This window comes from Somniosus microcephalus, chromosome 8 (genome assembly GCF_052327205.1).
Source record: "Somniosus microcephalus isolate GS21.2 chromosome 8, FLI_Smic_1.0, whole genome shotgun sequence".
Taxonomy (NCBI): Eukaryota; Metazoa; Chordata; class Chondrichthyes; order Squaliformes; family Somniosidae; genus Somniosus; species Somniosus microcephalus.
This window is the reverse complement of record NC_140994.1, coordinates 9,951,322-9,969,538: the sequence shown is the minus strand read 5'-3', so window position 1 is coordinate 9,969,538 and position 18,217 is coordinate 9,951,322. Positions and strand designations below refer to the sequence as shown.

General features: G+C 47.4%; 1 protein-coding gene across 2 annotated transcripts in view; it reads right to left on the bottom strand.

Annotated features, from left to right (window-relative positions):
- The window catches only part of cox15 (cytochrome c oxidase assembly factor COX15), a 31,476-nt gene extending 13,264 nt beyond the window's left edge, over nucleotides 1-18,212 (bottom strand). The window contains exons 1-4 of one of the 2 annotated variants that reach the window (XM_085994209.1): nucleotides 18,022-18,212; nucleotides 11,103-11,284; nucleotides 8,341-8,463; nucleotides 1,383-1,569 (exon numbers count right to left, since the gene is read on the bottom strand). In XM_085994209.1, coding sequence (XP_085850335.1) covers nucleotides 1,383-1,569; nucleotides 8,341-8,463; nucleotides 11,103-11,284; nucleotides 18,022-18,099 — 570 coding nt within the window. In that variant the 5' untranslated portion in view covers nucleotides 18,100-18,212. Of the gene's footprint in view, nucleotides 1-1,382; nucleotides 1,570-8,340; nucleotides 8,464-11,102; nucleotides 11,285-13,817; nucleotides 13,914-18,021 lie in introns of those variants that run through there. The other variant, XM_085994208.1, reaches the window with a different exon arrangement.
- Between the last annotated feature and the right edge of the window lie 5 nt (nucleotides 18,213-18,217).

The window sequence follows — 18,217 nt, the reverse complement described above, 5'->3', positions numbered from 1 at the left end:
AAGTTAGAGGGAACATTGGTCAGGGGACAACATTCTTTTTATCTTAAAGAAACCACACATCCATTTTCTCATCGCTTGCACCTTACCACGTTCTTAAGGTTTCCAATAAACTTTCAATGAGCTGCAAAGCAAACCAGAACTCAAACCACAGCCTTTTGCCTCCCGCCCCGTGCCTCAATGCCAGCCCTGCCCCAACCCCACCCACCCCTATTCCATGCCCTGCCTGGATGTGGTAATTTTGACAAACCGACATAAAAAAACAACGCTTGCATTTCTAGCGGTTTGTGGTGTTGCTGAAACATTGCAAAGTCCTTCACGGCCATGTTATTTTTTGGAGTGCAGCGAACAAGGAGCTTTCTTCGCCAGCGATAACCCATAAACAGCAGCAAGGTGAATAACCAGTTTGGCTGTTTATAGTGGGGTATGCTGAGGAAGAATGTTGGTCAGGACACCGGCGGGGGAAAAAAATCCCTGCTCTTCTTCAAATGGTGGCCGGGCTGTACGGTTCAAACCATTACTGAAACGGGGATTCAAAAGCAACTGAAGCAACAGAAACTGCTGGCTCCTTAATTCCACGTTCAGGAGGGTCAGCCTCGCCAACTCAACCGCATGGTTTCCTCTGTGGAATTCTTAACTTTCTTTTAACACAAGATCATAAGAGAAGCTATTTGGACCCGTAATTGAGAATACACAATTCCAGCAATGGGAAAAAAAATTGACAGATGAAAATCAGAAGAGGGAACCTTGGCTAAATTTTCCCTTTCCGAACTAGCTTATCAGTTGATGCCTGTGCCAATTCCAGATGCCCCCTGCAACCCCCCGCCCCCCCCCCACGCAGCTCTCTCCGCCGCACAGGCCAGGGACTTTCCTGTACTATGTGCTTCACTGGGCAGTGCATTTACCAGCACAGTCATCGGGTGTCTAAGGCCCAAGGGCATAAAAGGGAATTGAACCGTTCTGAAATACAGACCCACACCCTGGTTAAGGTCACAGCAGGGTTAACGTTTCGGGTAGGGAACACCACAACCTAAACACCAACCTCCGTCAGAAATAAAGGAAAATACCGTGAATGCTGGATATCTGAAATAAAAACAGAAAATGCTGGAAATACTCAGCGGGTCAGGCAGGATCTGTGGAGAGAGAGAAACAGAGTTAACGTTTCAGGTCGGTGACCTTTCACCAGCGTTCTGACGAAGGATCATCGACCTGAAACGTTAACTCGGTTTCTCTCGCCACAGATGCTGCCTGGTCCGCTGAGTGTTTCCAGCATTCCCTGTTCTTATCTCTCCATCAGATGCTGATTTGCAGCCATTACCAGGCTGCCCTTTTCAATCAAATGGTAATTGGGCTCCTGGTCAGACACGGTCCAGTCCTTCACCCACCTGGAAGCACACCAACCCGCAGAGGCCCGCCACCCGCAGTTTCAAGCTCCGCGAGAACCAGCCCTTCCTCCAGAAGTAGACGGCAGGCAGGATGTAAGCCAGCCCCACCAACCGACCCCACATCCGGTGCGAATACTCCATGTGCCAGATGAACTTGAACTCATTCAGGGTCATGTCGTGATTTAAGCTGAGGGAAAGAAAACAGAACCAGTGAGAGACGAGGAGCCACAGACCAGCGCTCGCAAACTGTAGATAATAACCACTTCACTAACAGAGCCCACACACAATGCCAAACCCCCTCCCCCACTTCATATTTTGTAAGCCTTATTAGAAACATTTTATTTTGTTATTAAGAAATGGAGGTGAAGTGTCTGTAGTGTCCGTGTGTAGATAAAGACACTGAAGACAGGAGTTAGTTCATAGGTATTTACTAAGCAAGTCTGGGGGGGGGGGGTTTCTAAAGGATATACACAATACACAGGCTTATATAGCCCAAGTGGCAATTACCGGCATTACGCACACCTGGGGCTCTTAAAGGCACATAAACCATAATTGCTCTTAAAGGCACATACACCACAATTCCTCCCCTTCTAGCTAACTAGTACATCATATTTTAAGTAATTATTAATTACATGTTATATGCAAAATAATATACATTGCTGTATTAATTAATTATAAGTTAGTCTCTCAGGAGGCTTCCTGACTCGGTCCGGATAACGCCTCGGGGGTGTAGTAGTTTCTGGTGGTGTAGTAGGTTCTTCTGGCAAGGCTGATTCGGCTTGAAGGCCAGTGTCGGGTTCATCGGGCTCTAGTATCACCGGATTGGAGGTAGATATGGGTATCTCTACTTCATCGTTAGATGTGTAGAGTGGTGGTGTAGGTTGTCCCTTTTCGGATGACTTGATGATTTGGTCAGCATGGTGCCTTATTATGCTGTCTCCGATGTCCACGGTATACATCAGTGGTCCTAATCGTGTGCAGATAGTTCCAGGCTGCCATTTCTCGGTACGGTAGTCCTGGGCCAAAACCGGTTGGCCTATCTGGAAGGCCCTAGTTGGCCTTTCATTCATGCCCTGAAACTGCCGGTTCTCCACGTCCCTTCGGATGTTGGGCTTGACCAAATCCAGCCGGCATCGTAGGTTTCTATTGTAGAACATCATGGCGGGAGTTTGGTTAGTAACCATATGCGTTGCATTCCTATATGCAAATAAGAAGTTATCCACCTTGTGCTGAAGTTTTATGTCTTCATTACCCATGGCCTTGATGGCCTTCTTGAAGGTCTGGACAAACCTTTCAGCCAATCCATTGGTGGCGGGATGGTATGGGGCGGACGTGTAGTGCTTTACCCCATTGTTCTTTAAGAACTTTCTGAATTCTTCGGACACAAATTGCGGTCCATTATCAGAACATATCTGCTCCGGCAGCCCATTCCTGGCAAATATGGTCCTTAATACTGTGATGGTTTTTTCCGTGGTGGTGGAGGACATCTTTATTACCTCCGGCCACTTGGAGTGTGCATCAACTGCGATTAAGAACATTGAGTCCATAAATGGACCAGCAAAGTCGATGTGCACCCTTTGCCAGGGAGATGAGGGCCACTCCCATGGATGTAGAGGGGCCTGTGGCGGAGCATTTTGGACCTTCTGGCATCCTAGGCAGCTCTTGGTCATGTCTTCGATGTCTCCATCGATACATGGCCACCATACAAACGTCCTAGCTAGGTTCTTCATTTTCACTCCACCCAGATGCCCCTCGTGAAGCTCCTTTAGCACTTTATTCTGGAGTTTGGGTGGAATCACCACTCTGGATCCACACATCAAGGTTCCTCGGCACACTGACAGCTGTTCTCTTCTTTGCGAGAATGCTGGCAACAGTGGTTCGCCATGTGCTGGCCATCCCTTCACTGTTAAATCGTAGACCCGTGAGAGAGTAGGATCATTTCTTGTCTCCCTTTCAATGGCAGAATTTGTCACCGGTAGACATTCCACTATGGTAGAGTGGAATATCTCTACTGGGTCTACTGTAGGTGCCTCTTCTATCGTTGGCAACGGTAGGCGTGATAAACCGTCAGCATTCCCATGCTGTTTTGACCCTTTGTATTCAATGTTGTATTGGTGTGCCCCTAGAAAAAGGGACCACCTCTGTAGTCTTTGTGCCGTCATAATGGGGACACCTTTTTTAGGGTTGAATATGGAGATGAGGGGTTGATGGTCAGTCAGCAAGGTAAATTTTTGTCCGTGTAGGTAATGGTTGAATTTCTTCACTCCCCATACCAGGCTGAGTGCTTCCCTGTCTATCTGGGCATAGTTATGCTCAGCTGAGTTCAATGAGCGTGACGCAAAAGCTATCGGCTGTTCTGAGCCATCAGGGAATCTATGGGACAATACCGCTCCTATGCCGTAAGGGGATGCATCGCACGCCAGTCTGATTGGTAGTGATGGGTTGTACAATGAGCCAAAATTTTCTCGGATGTGATTAAGTCTTTACATTTATGGAAGGCACGTTTACAGTCTTCGTTCCATTTCCAAATCACTCCTGTCTGTAGAAGATCATTAAGAGGGTGTAGAATAGTTGATAAGTTCGGTAAAAATTTATGATAATAATTTATTAATCCCAGGAATGACCTTAATTGTGAAACATTTTCAGGTGCTGGGGCTTTTATAACTGCTTCAATTTTTTCAGGTGACTTATGCAACCCTTCCTTATTAATTATGTGGCCACAATATGATATCTGATTTTGGAAAAATTCGCACTTGGGGCGATTTGCTCGTAGGCCCCGTTCTTTCAGCCTAGTGAGCACCTGCTCCAAATTGGCAAGGTGCTCGTTGTCGTTTTCTCCTTATAAGGATGTCGTCTAGGTAGCATTGAGTCCCCGGAATCCCTTGCAGGACTTGCTCCATAGCTCTTTGCCAGATAGCTGGAGCTGATGCTATTCCAAAAACCAGTCGATTGTACTGGTACAGGCCTTTGTGTGTGTTTATTGTGAGATACTTTTTAGAGGTCTCCTCAACCTCCATCTGTAGATATGCCTGTGCCAAGTCAATTTTTGTGAAACGTTTCCCTCCGGATAGTGAGGCGAAAATATCTTCTATCCTCGGAAGAGGATACTGTACCGTGTGAAGGACCGGGTTTACAGTCACCTTAAAGTCCCCACAGATGCGATTTTTTTCCTGTTCCTCAGAGTTATTTTTCAATGTTTTTTTCATGACTGGAACGATGGGTGTTGCCCATTCGCTCCAATCTATTTTGGATAATACGCCTGCCTTTTCCAAATTCTTCAGCTCTGCCTCGACTGCCGGACGTATTGCGTATGGCACCGGTCTTGCCTTAAATTTTTTTGGAATTGCTGTATCTTCCACTTTTATTGAGGCGGTGATGCCTTTCAAGGTTCCTAGTTTCTCTTGAAACACTTCTTTGGCGTTGGCCAAGATGTCTTTTAATCGTTCAGGTATGATGTCATCATTGTTTTTTTCCTTACTGGTCACCGTCAGTGCCTGAATGGAGTGCCAGTCTAAACGTATCTTCCTTATCCATTCACGTCCCAACAACGGTGGACCACCATCTTGTAGAATGTATAAATACAACTTTTGTATTTCTTTGCCGTTGTATACCACAGGCACCCTTATTTTTCCTTTGGGGTAGACTTTCTGCCCCGTATATGTTTTTAAGATAATGGATGTGTCTTTTAGAGGTATATGCGAAAATAGCCTCTCGTAATCTCGTCGATTTATTACGGTTAGAGCTGATCCTGTATCTAGCTCCATTTTAATTGGGGACCCTGCTATTGTGAGGGTAACCCAAATGGTTTGGTAATCCTCTTTGGCAAGTACATTATGTAATTTGAGACAGCTTAGTCTCTTGTTTCCGGAGTCGCTATCGCTATTCTGGTCTTCGGAGCTATTGTCCGTCATCATTTGTACCTTCCTGTACTTTTCTTTATTGATTTTTTGTTTTCTGTCAGTGGATTTATTTTGTCCAGATTGGCATACCCGTGCAATGTGTCCAATCTTACCACATTGCCTGCATGCTTTGCCCTTGAACCAGCAGTCCCTCTGGTTATGGGTGGATCTGCCGCAGCGATAACATCTTCTGAACTCCTGTGTCATTTTATGGGTGCCGAAGTCCTGTGTCTCTTGTTGTATCTCTGCAGCTCCTTTTGCTGCTGCTTCGTATGATACAGCCATACTGAAAGCTTTGTCCAATGTTAAATCTTTTTCAGAAAGCAGTCTTTTTTGTGTTCCTTCACTTAAGAGACCGCAAACAAATTTGACTCGAAGATAATCCGATAGTCCTGCTCCGAATTGGCAGTACTTTGATAGCTTTCTTAATTCGGTTAGGTAATCAGCGTTACTTTCATTCTTGTGTTGATTTCTCTTGAAGAACTTGAATCGTTCCGCTATCAGCAGCGGTGTTGGGTTTAAATGCTCCTGCAGGGTATCAACAATTTCTTTAAAAGTCTTGTCCTTTGGTTTGGCTGGAGTGATTAAATTTCGTAACAGCCCGTATGTCTTCGCGCCCATTAAGTTCAGAAGTACTGAAGCTTTTTTTTCATCTGTTATTCCATTTGCAGTGCAATAAACCTCTACTCTTTCCACGTATGTGGTCCAATCTTCTATTTCGCCATCAATAGCCTCAATATTACCAGATTTAGGCATTTCAGAAAAGATATGGCGCTTCCCGCGCTTTTTTTTCTCTCTGTAGCAACGATATGGCGCTTCCCGCGTTTTCCCGCCGCTGCTACCGATAACAACGCTGTTTTACTGTGGTTTCCGTTTATTCACTGTTGGAGACTCGTTCCCGATGGAGGTCTAAACGCTGACCTGCTTGCCGCGCCGGCCGTCTCTCGAGTGCACCCTCCCAGTCCGTTATTGCTTGCCTCCGATTTCGCTGCCTGTCTCAGCTGTAGAGCCCGCCGCTGGAGCTCCAGCCTGACGCCCAGGAAGGATTAGCGCAGTACCTGTCACCAGCTTGGCCAGCTGGTGAAACCACAGTTTCTCTTACTTCCTTGAGTCTTCTGGACGCTGGAGGAATCGATGTCCTTGAGGTGCTGCCGAATTGCAGGTAAGTCCGTTTCCACTTCGTCGCCACTGTAGTGTCCGTGTGTAGATAAAGACACTGAAGACAGGAGTTGGTTCATAGGTATTTACTAAGCAAGTCTGGGGGGGGGTGGTTTCTAAAGGATATACACAATACACAGGCTTATATAGCCCAAGTGGCAATTACCGGCATTACGCACACCTGGGGCTCTTAAAGGCACATACACCATAATTGCTCTTAAAGGCACATACACCACAGGGTCAACATCCATAATAAAAGGTCATGTCACGAAGAGATGGGGGGAGTTGAAGAAAATAGTGGAACCACGATTATCCAACCTATTGCTGTGACCCCCACCCCCGGCATATAATGCAACTTACTGAACAGAGCGTCCCCAAATTAAACTCCCAACCACTGCTCTGAACTTGGTCAGGGGTGGGGCTGCAGGGGAGAGTGGCAGAGTACAGGAGGGTGGGTGGGATGGAAAAGGAGTGGCAGAGCACGACTAAGATTTAAGGTAATTGGCAAAAGGGCCTGGAGGGAGATGAGCAATGCTCCCTGTAAGCTGCGCAGCACTCCAGGGATTCCACACAGCCGGCTTTTCAATGTAAAAACTGGGCATGCGCGGTATTTTGAATGACACACGCAGCCCCCCCAAAAAATTACAGGGAACATTGGAGATGATTTATTTTACGCAGCGAGTTGCTGTGATCTGGAACGTGCTGCGTGAAAGGGTGGTGGGAGCAGATTCAATAGTAACTTTCAAAAGGGAATTGGAGAAATACTTGAAGGGCTATGGGACTAATTGGAGAGCTCTTTCAAAGAGCCGGCACAGGCACGATGGGCCGAGTGGCCTCCTCCTGTGCTGCACGATTCTATGATTCGAGTTGTTTGTGATGTAATGACATATATCCGCAGTCACTCGATTGACGACTGGATTCGTCACCGAGACCCACGGGAGATTCGAACCTGCACCCCCGATCACTCTGGCAGTTCACTGATGCTCCGGGGCATTGCCAGCACAAACACGCATTTGTCACTTTTACCATTACGTAGTGGAACTTCTAAACATTGCCACAGTTACATGAATAAACGCTGTGACGTGGGACAGTGTTCAGCTGCTACCTACGTGGAACAATGGAGGGTTTCTTTGAGCTGAGAGCTCGGCACTGACACCTCTGCACAGTTGGTACAAATCCAGCCGAGGCTGCTGCTGAGGTGAACGTTTCCCCAGTTTAGGATCTGCAAGGATCCCCGTGTGCAATCGGCGTCACACTATCTCAACCCAGATCAGAGCAGGCAACAGAAACAATGCCCACCGAGAGGCTACAAGTTTGCCTGCTGTAGGGAAATAAAATGCCACAGAGGTCACAATAACAATAAATTTATGCCATAGGAGGCCATTTAGCCCATCGCGTCTGTGCCATCAACATTTCTACGGCGCTTTTCACATTCTGAGGATGTCCCAAATCACTTTACAGCCAATGAAGTATTTTTTAAAGTGTAGTCAGTCGTAATGTAGAAAATGCAGCAGCCAATTTGCGCACAGCAAGCTCCCACAAACAGTAATGTGATAATGACATCTGTTTCTGATATTGGTTGAAGGATAAATATTGGCCAGGACACTGGGGAGAACTCCCCTGCTCTTCTTCAAATAGTGAATGGGGATCTTTTACGTCCACCTGAAAGAGCAGAAGGGGCCCTCGGTTTAACGTCTCATCCGAAAGACGGCACCTCCAACAGTGCCGCACTCCCTCAGTACTGCTGGCCTAGATTGTGTGCTCAAGTCCCTGGAGTCAGGCTCGAAACCACAACCTTCTGACTCAGAGGCGAGGTATTGGAGGGGAGCACTTCAGAGGCCGTGGTTAAAAGTAGATCAAAACTGGGCCGAGACCCAGGAGATGTTGCCATGGTAACTTACATCTTAAATTCTGGAAACTGCTGGTACTTCTGAAACTCGGCCTCCCACTCAGCCCGAGTGCTTGGGGGCTTCATCTCCTTGATCAAGTGCCAGTCTACCATTGATAAGCCAGATTCAGTCAGCCTGTGGAAAGGAAGGAAACTCCTTACAGTCCTCACACTCGGCAAATGTACAATCACCTCTTCCTCCTCGGACAATGCTGGCACTAGCTTTAGTTAGCACAGATTTGGAAGACAACCATATTTAAAATCAACAGACTTTTCCATGTAATGCTCTTTAATTATACAGGGCCTTGGTGAAACTACACCTGGACTACTGTGTACAGTTCTGGTCTCCTTACCCAAGGAAGGATATACTTACCTTAGAGGGAGTGCAACAAAGGTTCACCAGACTGATTCCTGGGATGGGGGGGGGGGGGGGGGGGGGGGGGAGGAGAAATTGTCCTATGAGGAGAGATAGACTAGGCCTATATTCCCTAGAGTTTACAAGAGTGAGAGGTGACCTCATTGAAACGTCTAAAATTCTTGAGGGGGCTTGACAGGGTAGATGCAGGGAGGATGTTTCCCCTGGCTGGAGAGTCTAGAACTAGGGGTCACAGTCTCAGAATAAGGGGTCGGCCATTTAGGACCGAGATGAGGAGGAATTTCTTCACTCAGAGGGCGGTGAATCTTTGGAATTCTCTACCCCAGAGGGCTGTGGAGGCTCAGTCGTTGAGTATATTCAAGACTAAGATCGATAGATTTCTGGATACTAAGGGAATCAAGCGACATGGGATCGGGCGGGAAAGTGGAGTTGAGGTCGATGATCAGCCATGATCTTATTGAATGGTGGAGCAGGCTTGAGGGGCCGAATGGCCGACTCCTGCGCCTATTTTTTATGTTCTTATTCATCTCCTCAAATTACTCGCAGTGTATCCAGCAGTACTACACCCCAGTGTTACACCACTCAAAATGCTCGCTCCAGACACAATCCTGGTTTGGAAAGGCTGAATCTATGATTGAACTGTTGGGTGTTTCTCGCATTCAAGGTCGCATACTGAAAATTTCACATACTACTGAAATCGTTGGAACATAAATATATAAATCCTTTCAGCTCCCTTAGCCTCAAGGTTAAATCACCCCCCTTCCCACTAAAATGGCCCTCACTGTGCTTTCCTCGGCCATAGTCCTCTATCTCTGTTCCGCCCCACCCCACGGTTTGTTTGGTGACTTGGATGGGAGCAGTTGTCGAGCGCTCTGCCGGATTGTCCACTCTCAATGAGCATGGCTCTAGCCATCCATACATTTCCAGCAAGGTCGACAGCGAACAGCAGTCGGAGGCGAGAAGCCTGACCGAATCCCCCTGCCTGGCAGAGAAGGCACTGAGGCCAACTGTCACGAGGCCCAGAGCAACGAGCTCACCCTCTCAGTCGTTCGAAGGATCTCTCCACTGAGGACACCCCTCACGATATATAGACACCCTTTATATTCAAAGTATTTGTCTCGCTTCACCAGCCTGACGTTTAATGTACTGAATTTTCACAAATAGTGGGATGGAACAAATCATTGTTGGGAACACATTAAAAGCTGCTGGCAACCAAAAGTTTAGCTGGAAATGTCAAATTTAAAGGACACGTTACCGCTTGTATATGTTGGGGCTCCAATTCCCAGCCCCCCTCCCCGATTCCTTCAAGGAGAGAGCTGGACCTGGATCTGGCTGGGGCGGAGATCCCCCTCGTACAAAAGGCAGGTACCACATAGAATGATCAGGGCCAGAGTGATCTCCTGGATTAATTTCTATCGCCAGGGGTGGGGGGGGGGGGGGCGCAGAGTGAAAGTTTCCAGATTTTGTATCCGCAAATAGGCCTAGGTTTTAAAATCTGCTTTCTCGCCTCTACCAGGAGATCCTATGGTTTGTGGGTGGGGTGGAGGGTGTATATATTGTGATGCACAATGTGTCACAATTGTGTGAGACACAGACTGGATGGACCAGTGGGTCTTTTCCTCTCCGTCACTGTTTGCAATCGGAGACCAACCGCACAATTGGCAAACGAAGAATGATTTTCCAGATTGGTTAGGGTGGGAAAAGCAACAAAAGAAAGAGAATTGCAGCAATTTTTTTCTTCAAACCTGAATGCCCGATGGCTCAGCGAGGGAATGCATGGCCCAGATTAATCCTGAGCTCGGGAGAATTCAGAGTCCATCTCTGATCTGTGCTGAATTAGCTGCTCTTAAGCGGAGGCAACATTCGGTGCACTACAGCTAGCCTCGCGATGATGTTCCCACAGTCGAGCACGTGCTGTTTGGCTCATGCATATAAAAAAGGCGACTGGGGTTAGGAATTGGAATGAGAATGCGCCTTGAAGGGAGGAGGGAGCATGGAAGGAATCGGTTTAAAATGGAGCAGCACAAAGGAAGTTTCTTTCCCCGTGTTACAAGTTATCGACTCTGGCACTGCCACTGGAAAATCCCAGGCAGAGGCCAAATGCTTCCCTACTTTTGGTGGAGGATGGGAGGAAAAAAATTTGAATGATCATTTTAGCTCTTCATCGTCGCTGGGTCAAAATCCTGGAACTCCCTCCCTAACAGCACTGTGGGAGTACCTTCACCACACGGACTGCAGCGGTTCAAGGCGAAGGCTCACCACCACCTTCTCAAAGGCAATTAGGTATGGGCAATAAATGCTGGCCTTGCCAGTGACAGATATCCCGCGAATGAATAAAAAAATAAACATTACTCCATGGCAGGGCTGATTGCTCTTAAACACAGAAGGCTTGCACTCACCTGGTCACTCCACCAAGGACCACAGCCCCTACAACCATCCCACTGCACGCAATCATCCATTTCCCCACGATTCGGTTGGTGGTGGCATTGGGAACAGAGGCTGCCCCAGGCTGCGGAGAGACATTTGTAACAACAGAACTTTGTCCCTTCCTCGCCATCCATTGTTTCCACGGGTGACTTGACTGAGGAGAAAAATGAACAGTGTGACTACCTGCCTGTCCTACTGAATCGGATTAAGATCACAGCAGTCATAGAATCATACAGCACAGGAGGAGGCCATTCGGCCCATCGTGCCTGTGCCGGCTCTTTGAAAGAGCTCTCCAATTAGTCCCACTCCCCCTGTTCTTTCCCCGTAGCTCTGCAGAAATGTCCTTTTCAATATTTATCCAATTCCCTTTTGAAAGTTATTGAATCTGTTTCCGCCGCCCTTTCATGCAGCGCATTCCAGATCATAACTCGCTGAGCAAAGATAATTCTCATCTTCCCTCTGGTTCTTTTGCCAATTATCTTAAATCGACGTCCTCGGAGTTACTGACCCTCCCGCCAGTGGAAACATTTTCTCCCTATCTACTCTATCAAAACCCTCAATTTTGAACACCGCTAGTAAATCCATCATTCTATGATGTCCCTCATCCCTGGTAACATTCTAGTTGAGCATAACCTGGGGCAGTGAGTTGCCAGAAGGAAAATGTACAGCTTCCCTTTAACAACCTAACTGAGGTTAAGAATTAGTGTGTGGCATATTCGGGGACTACTGGACTCCAAAGCACCATCCTCCGTGAATCAATTTTTTGAAGAGGTGACTAAAATAGTGGACAGGGGAATGTCTATGAATGTTATTGATATGGACTTCCAGAAAGCATTTGATGAAGTCCCTCATTCGAGACTGATAACTAAACATAAGAAATAGGAGCAGGAATTGGCCATACGGCCCCTCGAGCCTGCTCCACCATTCAATAAGATCATGGCTGATCTGCGACCTCAACTCCACTTCCCGTCCGATCTCCATATCCCTTGATTCCCCTAGAGTCCAAAAATCTACCGATCTCAGCCTTGAATATACTCAACGACTCAGCATCTACAGCCCTTTGGGGTAGAGAATTCCAAAGATTCACCACCCTCAAAGAAATTTCTCCTCAGCTCAGTCCTAAATGGCCGACCCCTTATCCTGAGACGATGCCCCCTAGTTCTAGACACTCCAGCCAGGGGAAACAACCTCTCAGCATCTACCCTGTCAACCCCCTTCAGAATCTTATATGTTTCAGTAAGATCACCTCTCATTCTTCTAAACTCCAGAGAGTATCGGCCCATTCTACACAATCTCTCCTCATAGGACAGCCCTCTCATCCCAGGAATCAATCTAGTGAACCTTCGTTGCACCGCCTCCAAGGCAAGTATATCCTTCCTTAGACAAGACGACCAAAACTGTGCCCAGTACTCCAGGTGTGGTCTCACCAAGGCCCTGTATAATTGGAGCAAGACTTCCTTACTCTTATACTCCAACCCCCTTGCAATAAAGACCAACATGCCACTTGTCTTCCTTATTGCTTGCTGTACCTGCATGCTATCTTTTTGTGTTTCTTGCACGAGGACACCCAAATCTCTCTGAACACCAACATTTGAAAGTTTTTCACCATTTAAAAAAAAGTTTTTCTATTCTTCCTACCAAAGTGAATAACCTCACATTTCCCTACATTATACTCCACCTGATACCTTGCTGCCCACTCACTTAGTCTGTCTATATCCCTTTGCAGACTCTGTGTTCTCCTCACAGCTTACTGTCCCACCTAGCTTTGTATCATCAGCAAACTTGGATACATTACACTCGGTCCCTTCATCTAGGTCATTAATATAGATTGTAAATAGCTGAGGCCCAAGCACTGATCCTTGCGGCAGCCCACTAGTTACAGCCTGCCAACCTGAAAAGGATCCGTTTATCCCTACTTTGAGAGTTAACCAATCCTCTCTCCATGCTACTATATTACCCCCCAACCCCATGAGCCCTAATCTTGTGTAATAACCTTTTATGTGGCACCTTATTGAATAAAGTTGAAGCCATTGGAATTGAGTGCAAATTATTGACCTGGTTAGGAAATTGGCTGAGCGGCAGGAGACAGAGAGCAGGGATAATGGGCAGGATGTGACTAGTGGTGTCCCGCAAGGATCTGTGTTGGGGCCTCAACTATTCACCGTAATTATTAACTTGGATGATGGCATAGAAAGTCATATATCCAAATTTGCCAATGACAAAGACAGGCAGCATTGTAGGCTGTGTAGATGGAAGCATAAAATTACAAAGTGATATTAGCAGATTAAGCAAATAGGCAAAACTGTGGCAAATGGATTTCAATGTAGGCAAATGTGAGGTCTCCACTTTGGACCTAAAAAGGATAGAACAGGGGACTTTCTAAATGGTGAAAGGCTAAAACAATGGATGCCCAGAGAGACTTGGGGGTTCAGGTACATATCATAGAATGGTTTCAGCACGGAAGGCGGCCATTCGGCCCATCGAGGTTCTCTGCAAGAGCACCTCAGCGAGCCCCACTCCCCTGTAGCCCTGCAAATGTTTTTATTTCAGCTACTTATCCAACTTCCTTTTGAAAGCCATGATTGAATCTGCCTCCACCACCCTTTCAGGCAGTGCATTCCAGATCCTAACCACTCGCTGCGTAAAAAATGTTTTCTTACGTTGCCTTTAGTTCTTTTGCCAATCACCTTAAATCTGTGTCCTCTGGGTCTCGACCCTTCCGCCAATGGGAGCAGTTTCTCCTTATCTACTCTGTCCAGACCTCTCATGATTTTGAACACCTCTATCAAATCTCCTCTCAACCTTCTCTGCTCCAAGAACAACCCCAGCTTCTCCAGTCTATCCACGTAAAAAGTCCCTCATTCCTGGAATCATTCTCGTAAATCTTTTCTGCACCCTCTCTAAGGCCTTCACATCTAAAGTGTGGTGTCCAGATTTGGACAAGTACTCCAGTTGAGGCCGAACCAGTGTTTTATACAGGTTCATCATAATTTCTACACTTTTGTACTCTATACCTCTATTCATGAAGCCCAGGATCCCATAAGCTTTTTTAACTGCTTTCTCAACCTGCCCTGCCACCTTCAACAATTTGTGTACATATACCCCCAGGTCTCTCTGTTCCTGCACCCCCTTTAGGATTGGACCCTTTAGTTTATATTTCCTCTCCTCATTCTTTATACCAAAATGTATCACTTCACACTTTTCTGCATTAAATTTCATCTGCCACGTGTCCACCCATTCCGCCAGCCTGTCTATGTCCTCTTGAAGTCTATCACTATCCTCCTCACTGTTCATTATACTTCCAAGTTTTGTGTCATCTACAAATTTTGAAATTGTGCCCTGTACACCCACATCCAAGTCATTAATATACATCAAGAAAAGCAGCGATCCTAGTACCGACCCCTGGGGAACACCACTGTATATCTTCCTCCAGTCCGAAAAGATTAAAATGTCATGAAACAGAAAATAATCAAAAAGGCCAACGGAATGCTGGTCTTTATATCTAGAGGACTAGAATATAAGGGGGTAAACAGAAGATAGGAGCAGGAGTAGGCCATTCGGCCCCTCGAGCCTGTTCCGCCATTCAATGAGATCATGGCTGATCATCCAAATTCAGTACCCTGTCCCTGCCTTCTCCCCATATCCCTTCAGCCTTAAGAAATATATCTAATATCTAACTCGTTCTGGAATATTCCGACATGTCTTCCTTTTTCCTCAACCGAGGATTCCCCTCTACTGTGGTTGACACGGCCCTTGACCGTGTCCGTTCTATTTCCCGCACTTCTGCCCTCACCCCTTCCCCTCCCTCCCAGAACCATGATAAGGTTCCCCTTGTCCTCACCTTTCACCCCACCAGCCTCCACATTCAACGGATCATCCTCTGCCATTTCCAGCGTGATCCCACCACCAAACACATCTTCCCCTCACCTCCCCTTTCAGCATTCCGAAGGGACCGCTCCCTCCGCGACACCCTGGTCCACTCCTCAATCACCCCCAACAGCCCTTCTCCTTCACCTGGCACCTTCCCGTGCAAGCGCAGGAGATGGAACACATGCCCTTTTACCTCCTTCCTTCCCACTGTCCGGGGCCCCAAACACCCCTTCCAGGTGAAACAGCGATTTACTTGTACTTCTTGCAATTTAATATACTGTATTCGCTGCTCACGATGCGGTCTCCTCTACACTGGGGAGACCAAACGCAGATTGGGCGACCGCTTTGCGGAACACCTCCGTTCAGTCCGTACGGGTGAAATCAAAAAAATCACAGAAACCCCACAGTGCAGATAGAGGCCATTTCGGCCCATCGAGCCTGCACCGACACATATCCCACCCGATCCCTGTAACCCCTACACCAACACATATCCCACCCTATCCCTGTAACCCCACGTATTTAATCCCCCTAACACTAAGGGTCAATTTATCATAGCCAATCAACCTAACCCGCACATCTTTGGACTGTGGGAGGAAACCGGAGCACCCGGAGGAAACCCACGCAAACACGGGGAGAATGTGCAAACTCCACACAGACAGTCACCCGAGGCCGGATTCGAACCCGGGTCCCTGGCGCTATGAGGCAACAGTGCTAACCACTATGCCACCGTGCTGCCCGACCCTGAGCTTCCGGTCGCCTGTCACTTTAATTCTCCACTTTACTCCCACTCTGATCTCTCTGTCCTCGGCCTAATACATTGTTCTAATGAAGCTCAACGTAAGCTCGAGGAACAACACCTCATCTTTCGATTGGGCACTTTACAGCCTGCCGGACTCAACATAGAGTTCAACAATTTCAGATAAGAATCCCTGCCCCCCATTTTTCATGCTGTATGATTTTGCCATTCCCATTTGCAACATTTTCACAGCATGTTCTTTCAATTCCTTCCTCCCCTCCTAAACCCCTCCCCCCCTGTCTCTGCACCTGCTTAATATGTTACATCTCCAGCTTTTTCCAGTTCTGATGAAGGGTCCCAGACCTGAAACGTTAACTCTGTTTCTCTCTCCACGGATGCTGCCTGACCTGTTGAGTAGTTCCAGCATTTTCTGTTGTTATTTGAGAATTCCACAGGTTCACCACTCTCTGAGTGAAGAAATTCCTCATCTCTGTCCTAAATGGCTTACCCCTTATCCTTAGACTGTGACCCCTGGTTCTGGACTCCCCCGCTATCAGGAACATCCTTCCTGCATCTAGTCCTGTTAGAATTTTATGAGTTTCAATGCGATCCCTTCTCATTCTTCTAAACTCCAGTGAGTATAAGCCCAATCGACCCAATCTCTCCTCATACGTCATTCCTGCCATCCCAGGTATCAGTCTGGTGAATCTTTGCTGCACTCCCTCTATGGCAAGAACATCCTTTCTCAGATAAGGCGACCAAAACTGCACACAATACTCAAGGTGTGGTCTCACCAAGGCCCTGTACAACTGCAGCAAGACATCCTTGCTCCTGTACTCGAATTTCCTCTTGCTATGAAGGCCAACATACCATTTGCCTTCTTAACTGCCTGCTGCACCTGCATGCTTACCTTCAGCGACTGGTGCACAAGGACAAGGGTAGAAGTTATGCTGCAGACATACAAAACCCTGGTTGGACCACACCTGGAGCACTGTGAGCAGTTCTGGGCACACCTTAGGAAGGCTAGATTGGCCTTGGAGGGAGTGCAGCGAGGTTTACCAGAATGATACCCGGACTCCAGGGGTTAAATTACAAGGCAAAATTACACAAATTAGGGTTGTATTCCCTGGAATTTAGACAATTCAGGAGTGATTTGATCAAAGTTTTCAAGATATTAAGGGGAACAGATTGGGTAGAGAGAAACTATTTCCGCCGCCTAAAAATTAAAGCCAGGCCTTTCAGGAGTGAAATTAGGAAACAATTCGACACACAAAGGGTGGTAGAGGTTTGGAACACTCATCCGCAAACGGCAATTGATGCGAGATCAATTGTTAATTTTAAATCTGAAATTGATAGATTTTTGTTAACCAACGGTATTAAGGGATATGGTGCAAAAGCGGGTATATGGAGTTAGGTCACGCATCAGATCTGATTACATAGGATATACAGCACAGAAACAGGCCATACGACCCAACCAGTCCATGTTGGCGTTTTACTCCACTCGAGCCTCCTGTCTTTCCTCATCTAAACCTATCAGCATAACCCTCTATTCCCTTCTCCCTCATATGCTTGTCTCAGTCTCCCCTTAAATGCATCTATACTATTCGCCTCAACCACTCCCTGTGAGAGCGAGTGCCACATTCTCACCACTGAGTGGCAGAACAGGCTCGAGGGGCTGAATGGCCTACTCCTATGTTCCAGGGGGATCTCATTGAAACTTATAAAATTCTAACAGGACTGGACAGACTAGATGCAGGAAGGATGTTCCCGATGGTCAGGGAGTCCAGAACCAGGGGTCACAGTCTAAGGATAAGGGGTAAGCCATTTAGGACAGAAATGAGGAATTTCTTCACCCAGAGAGTGGTGAACCTGTGGAATTCTCTACCACAGAAGGCAGTAGCGGCCAATTCATTAAATATATTCAAGAAAAGGAGTTGGATAGATTTCTTAAGGCTAAAGGGATCAAGGGGTATGGGGAGAAAGCAGGGACAGGGTACTCAGTTTGGATGATCAGCCATGATTGCATTAAATGGCGGAGCAGGCTCGAGGGGCGAATGGCCTACTCCTATCTTCTGTTTCTAGGGAACGTGCTCTATCGTCTAATTCCACCACCCACCCAAACTCTTCCCCCTCTTCTAATGACAGACTTGTATTTTTATGTCACTCCTCTCAGGCCCTCGGGCCTCCCAAAGCGCTTTTGCAGCCGCTGAAATACTATTTTTTTTAGGTGAAGTCCCCCCCGCAGCCCAAGCCGGCCCCTGTCGCTCGGCCGCCGGTCCCCTCACCGTGCCGCCGGTGCCGGGATTGAAACCCGCTCTCAACCCCGCGCGGCCGCACAGTCCCGCCAAGCCCGCGCGCAGCATCGCCTCCGCCTCCGCGTCCCGGGGGGTCAGAGATCAGGGGGTCGGCCTCAGCGACCAATCACAGCCCGCCGTGCTGCCGCGAGCCCCTCTCAACAACAGTAAAACCACGATTACTTCT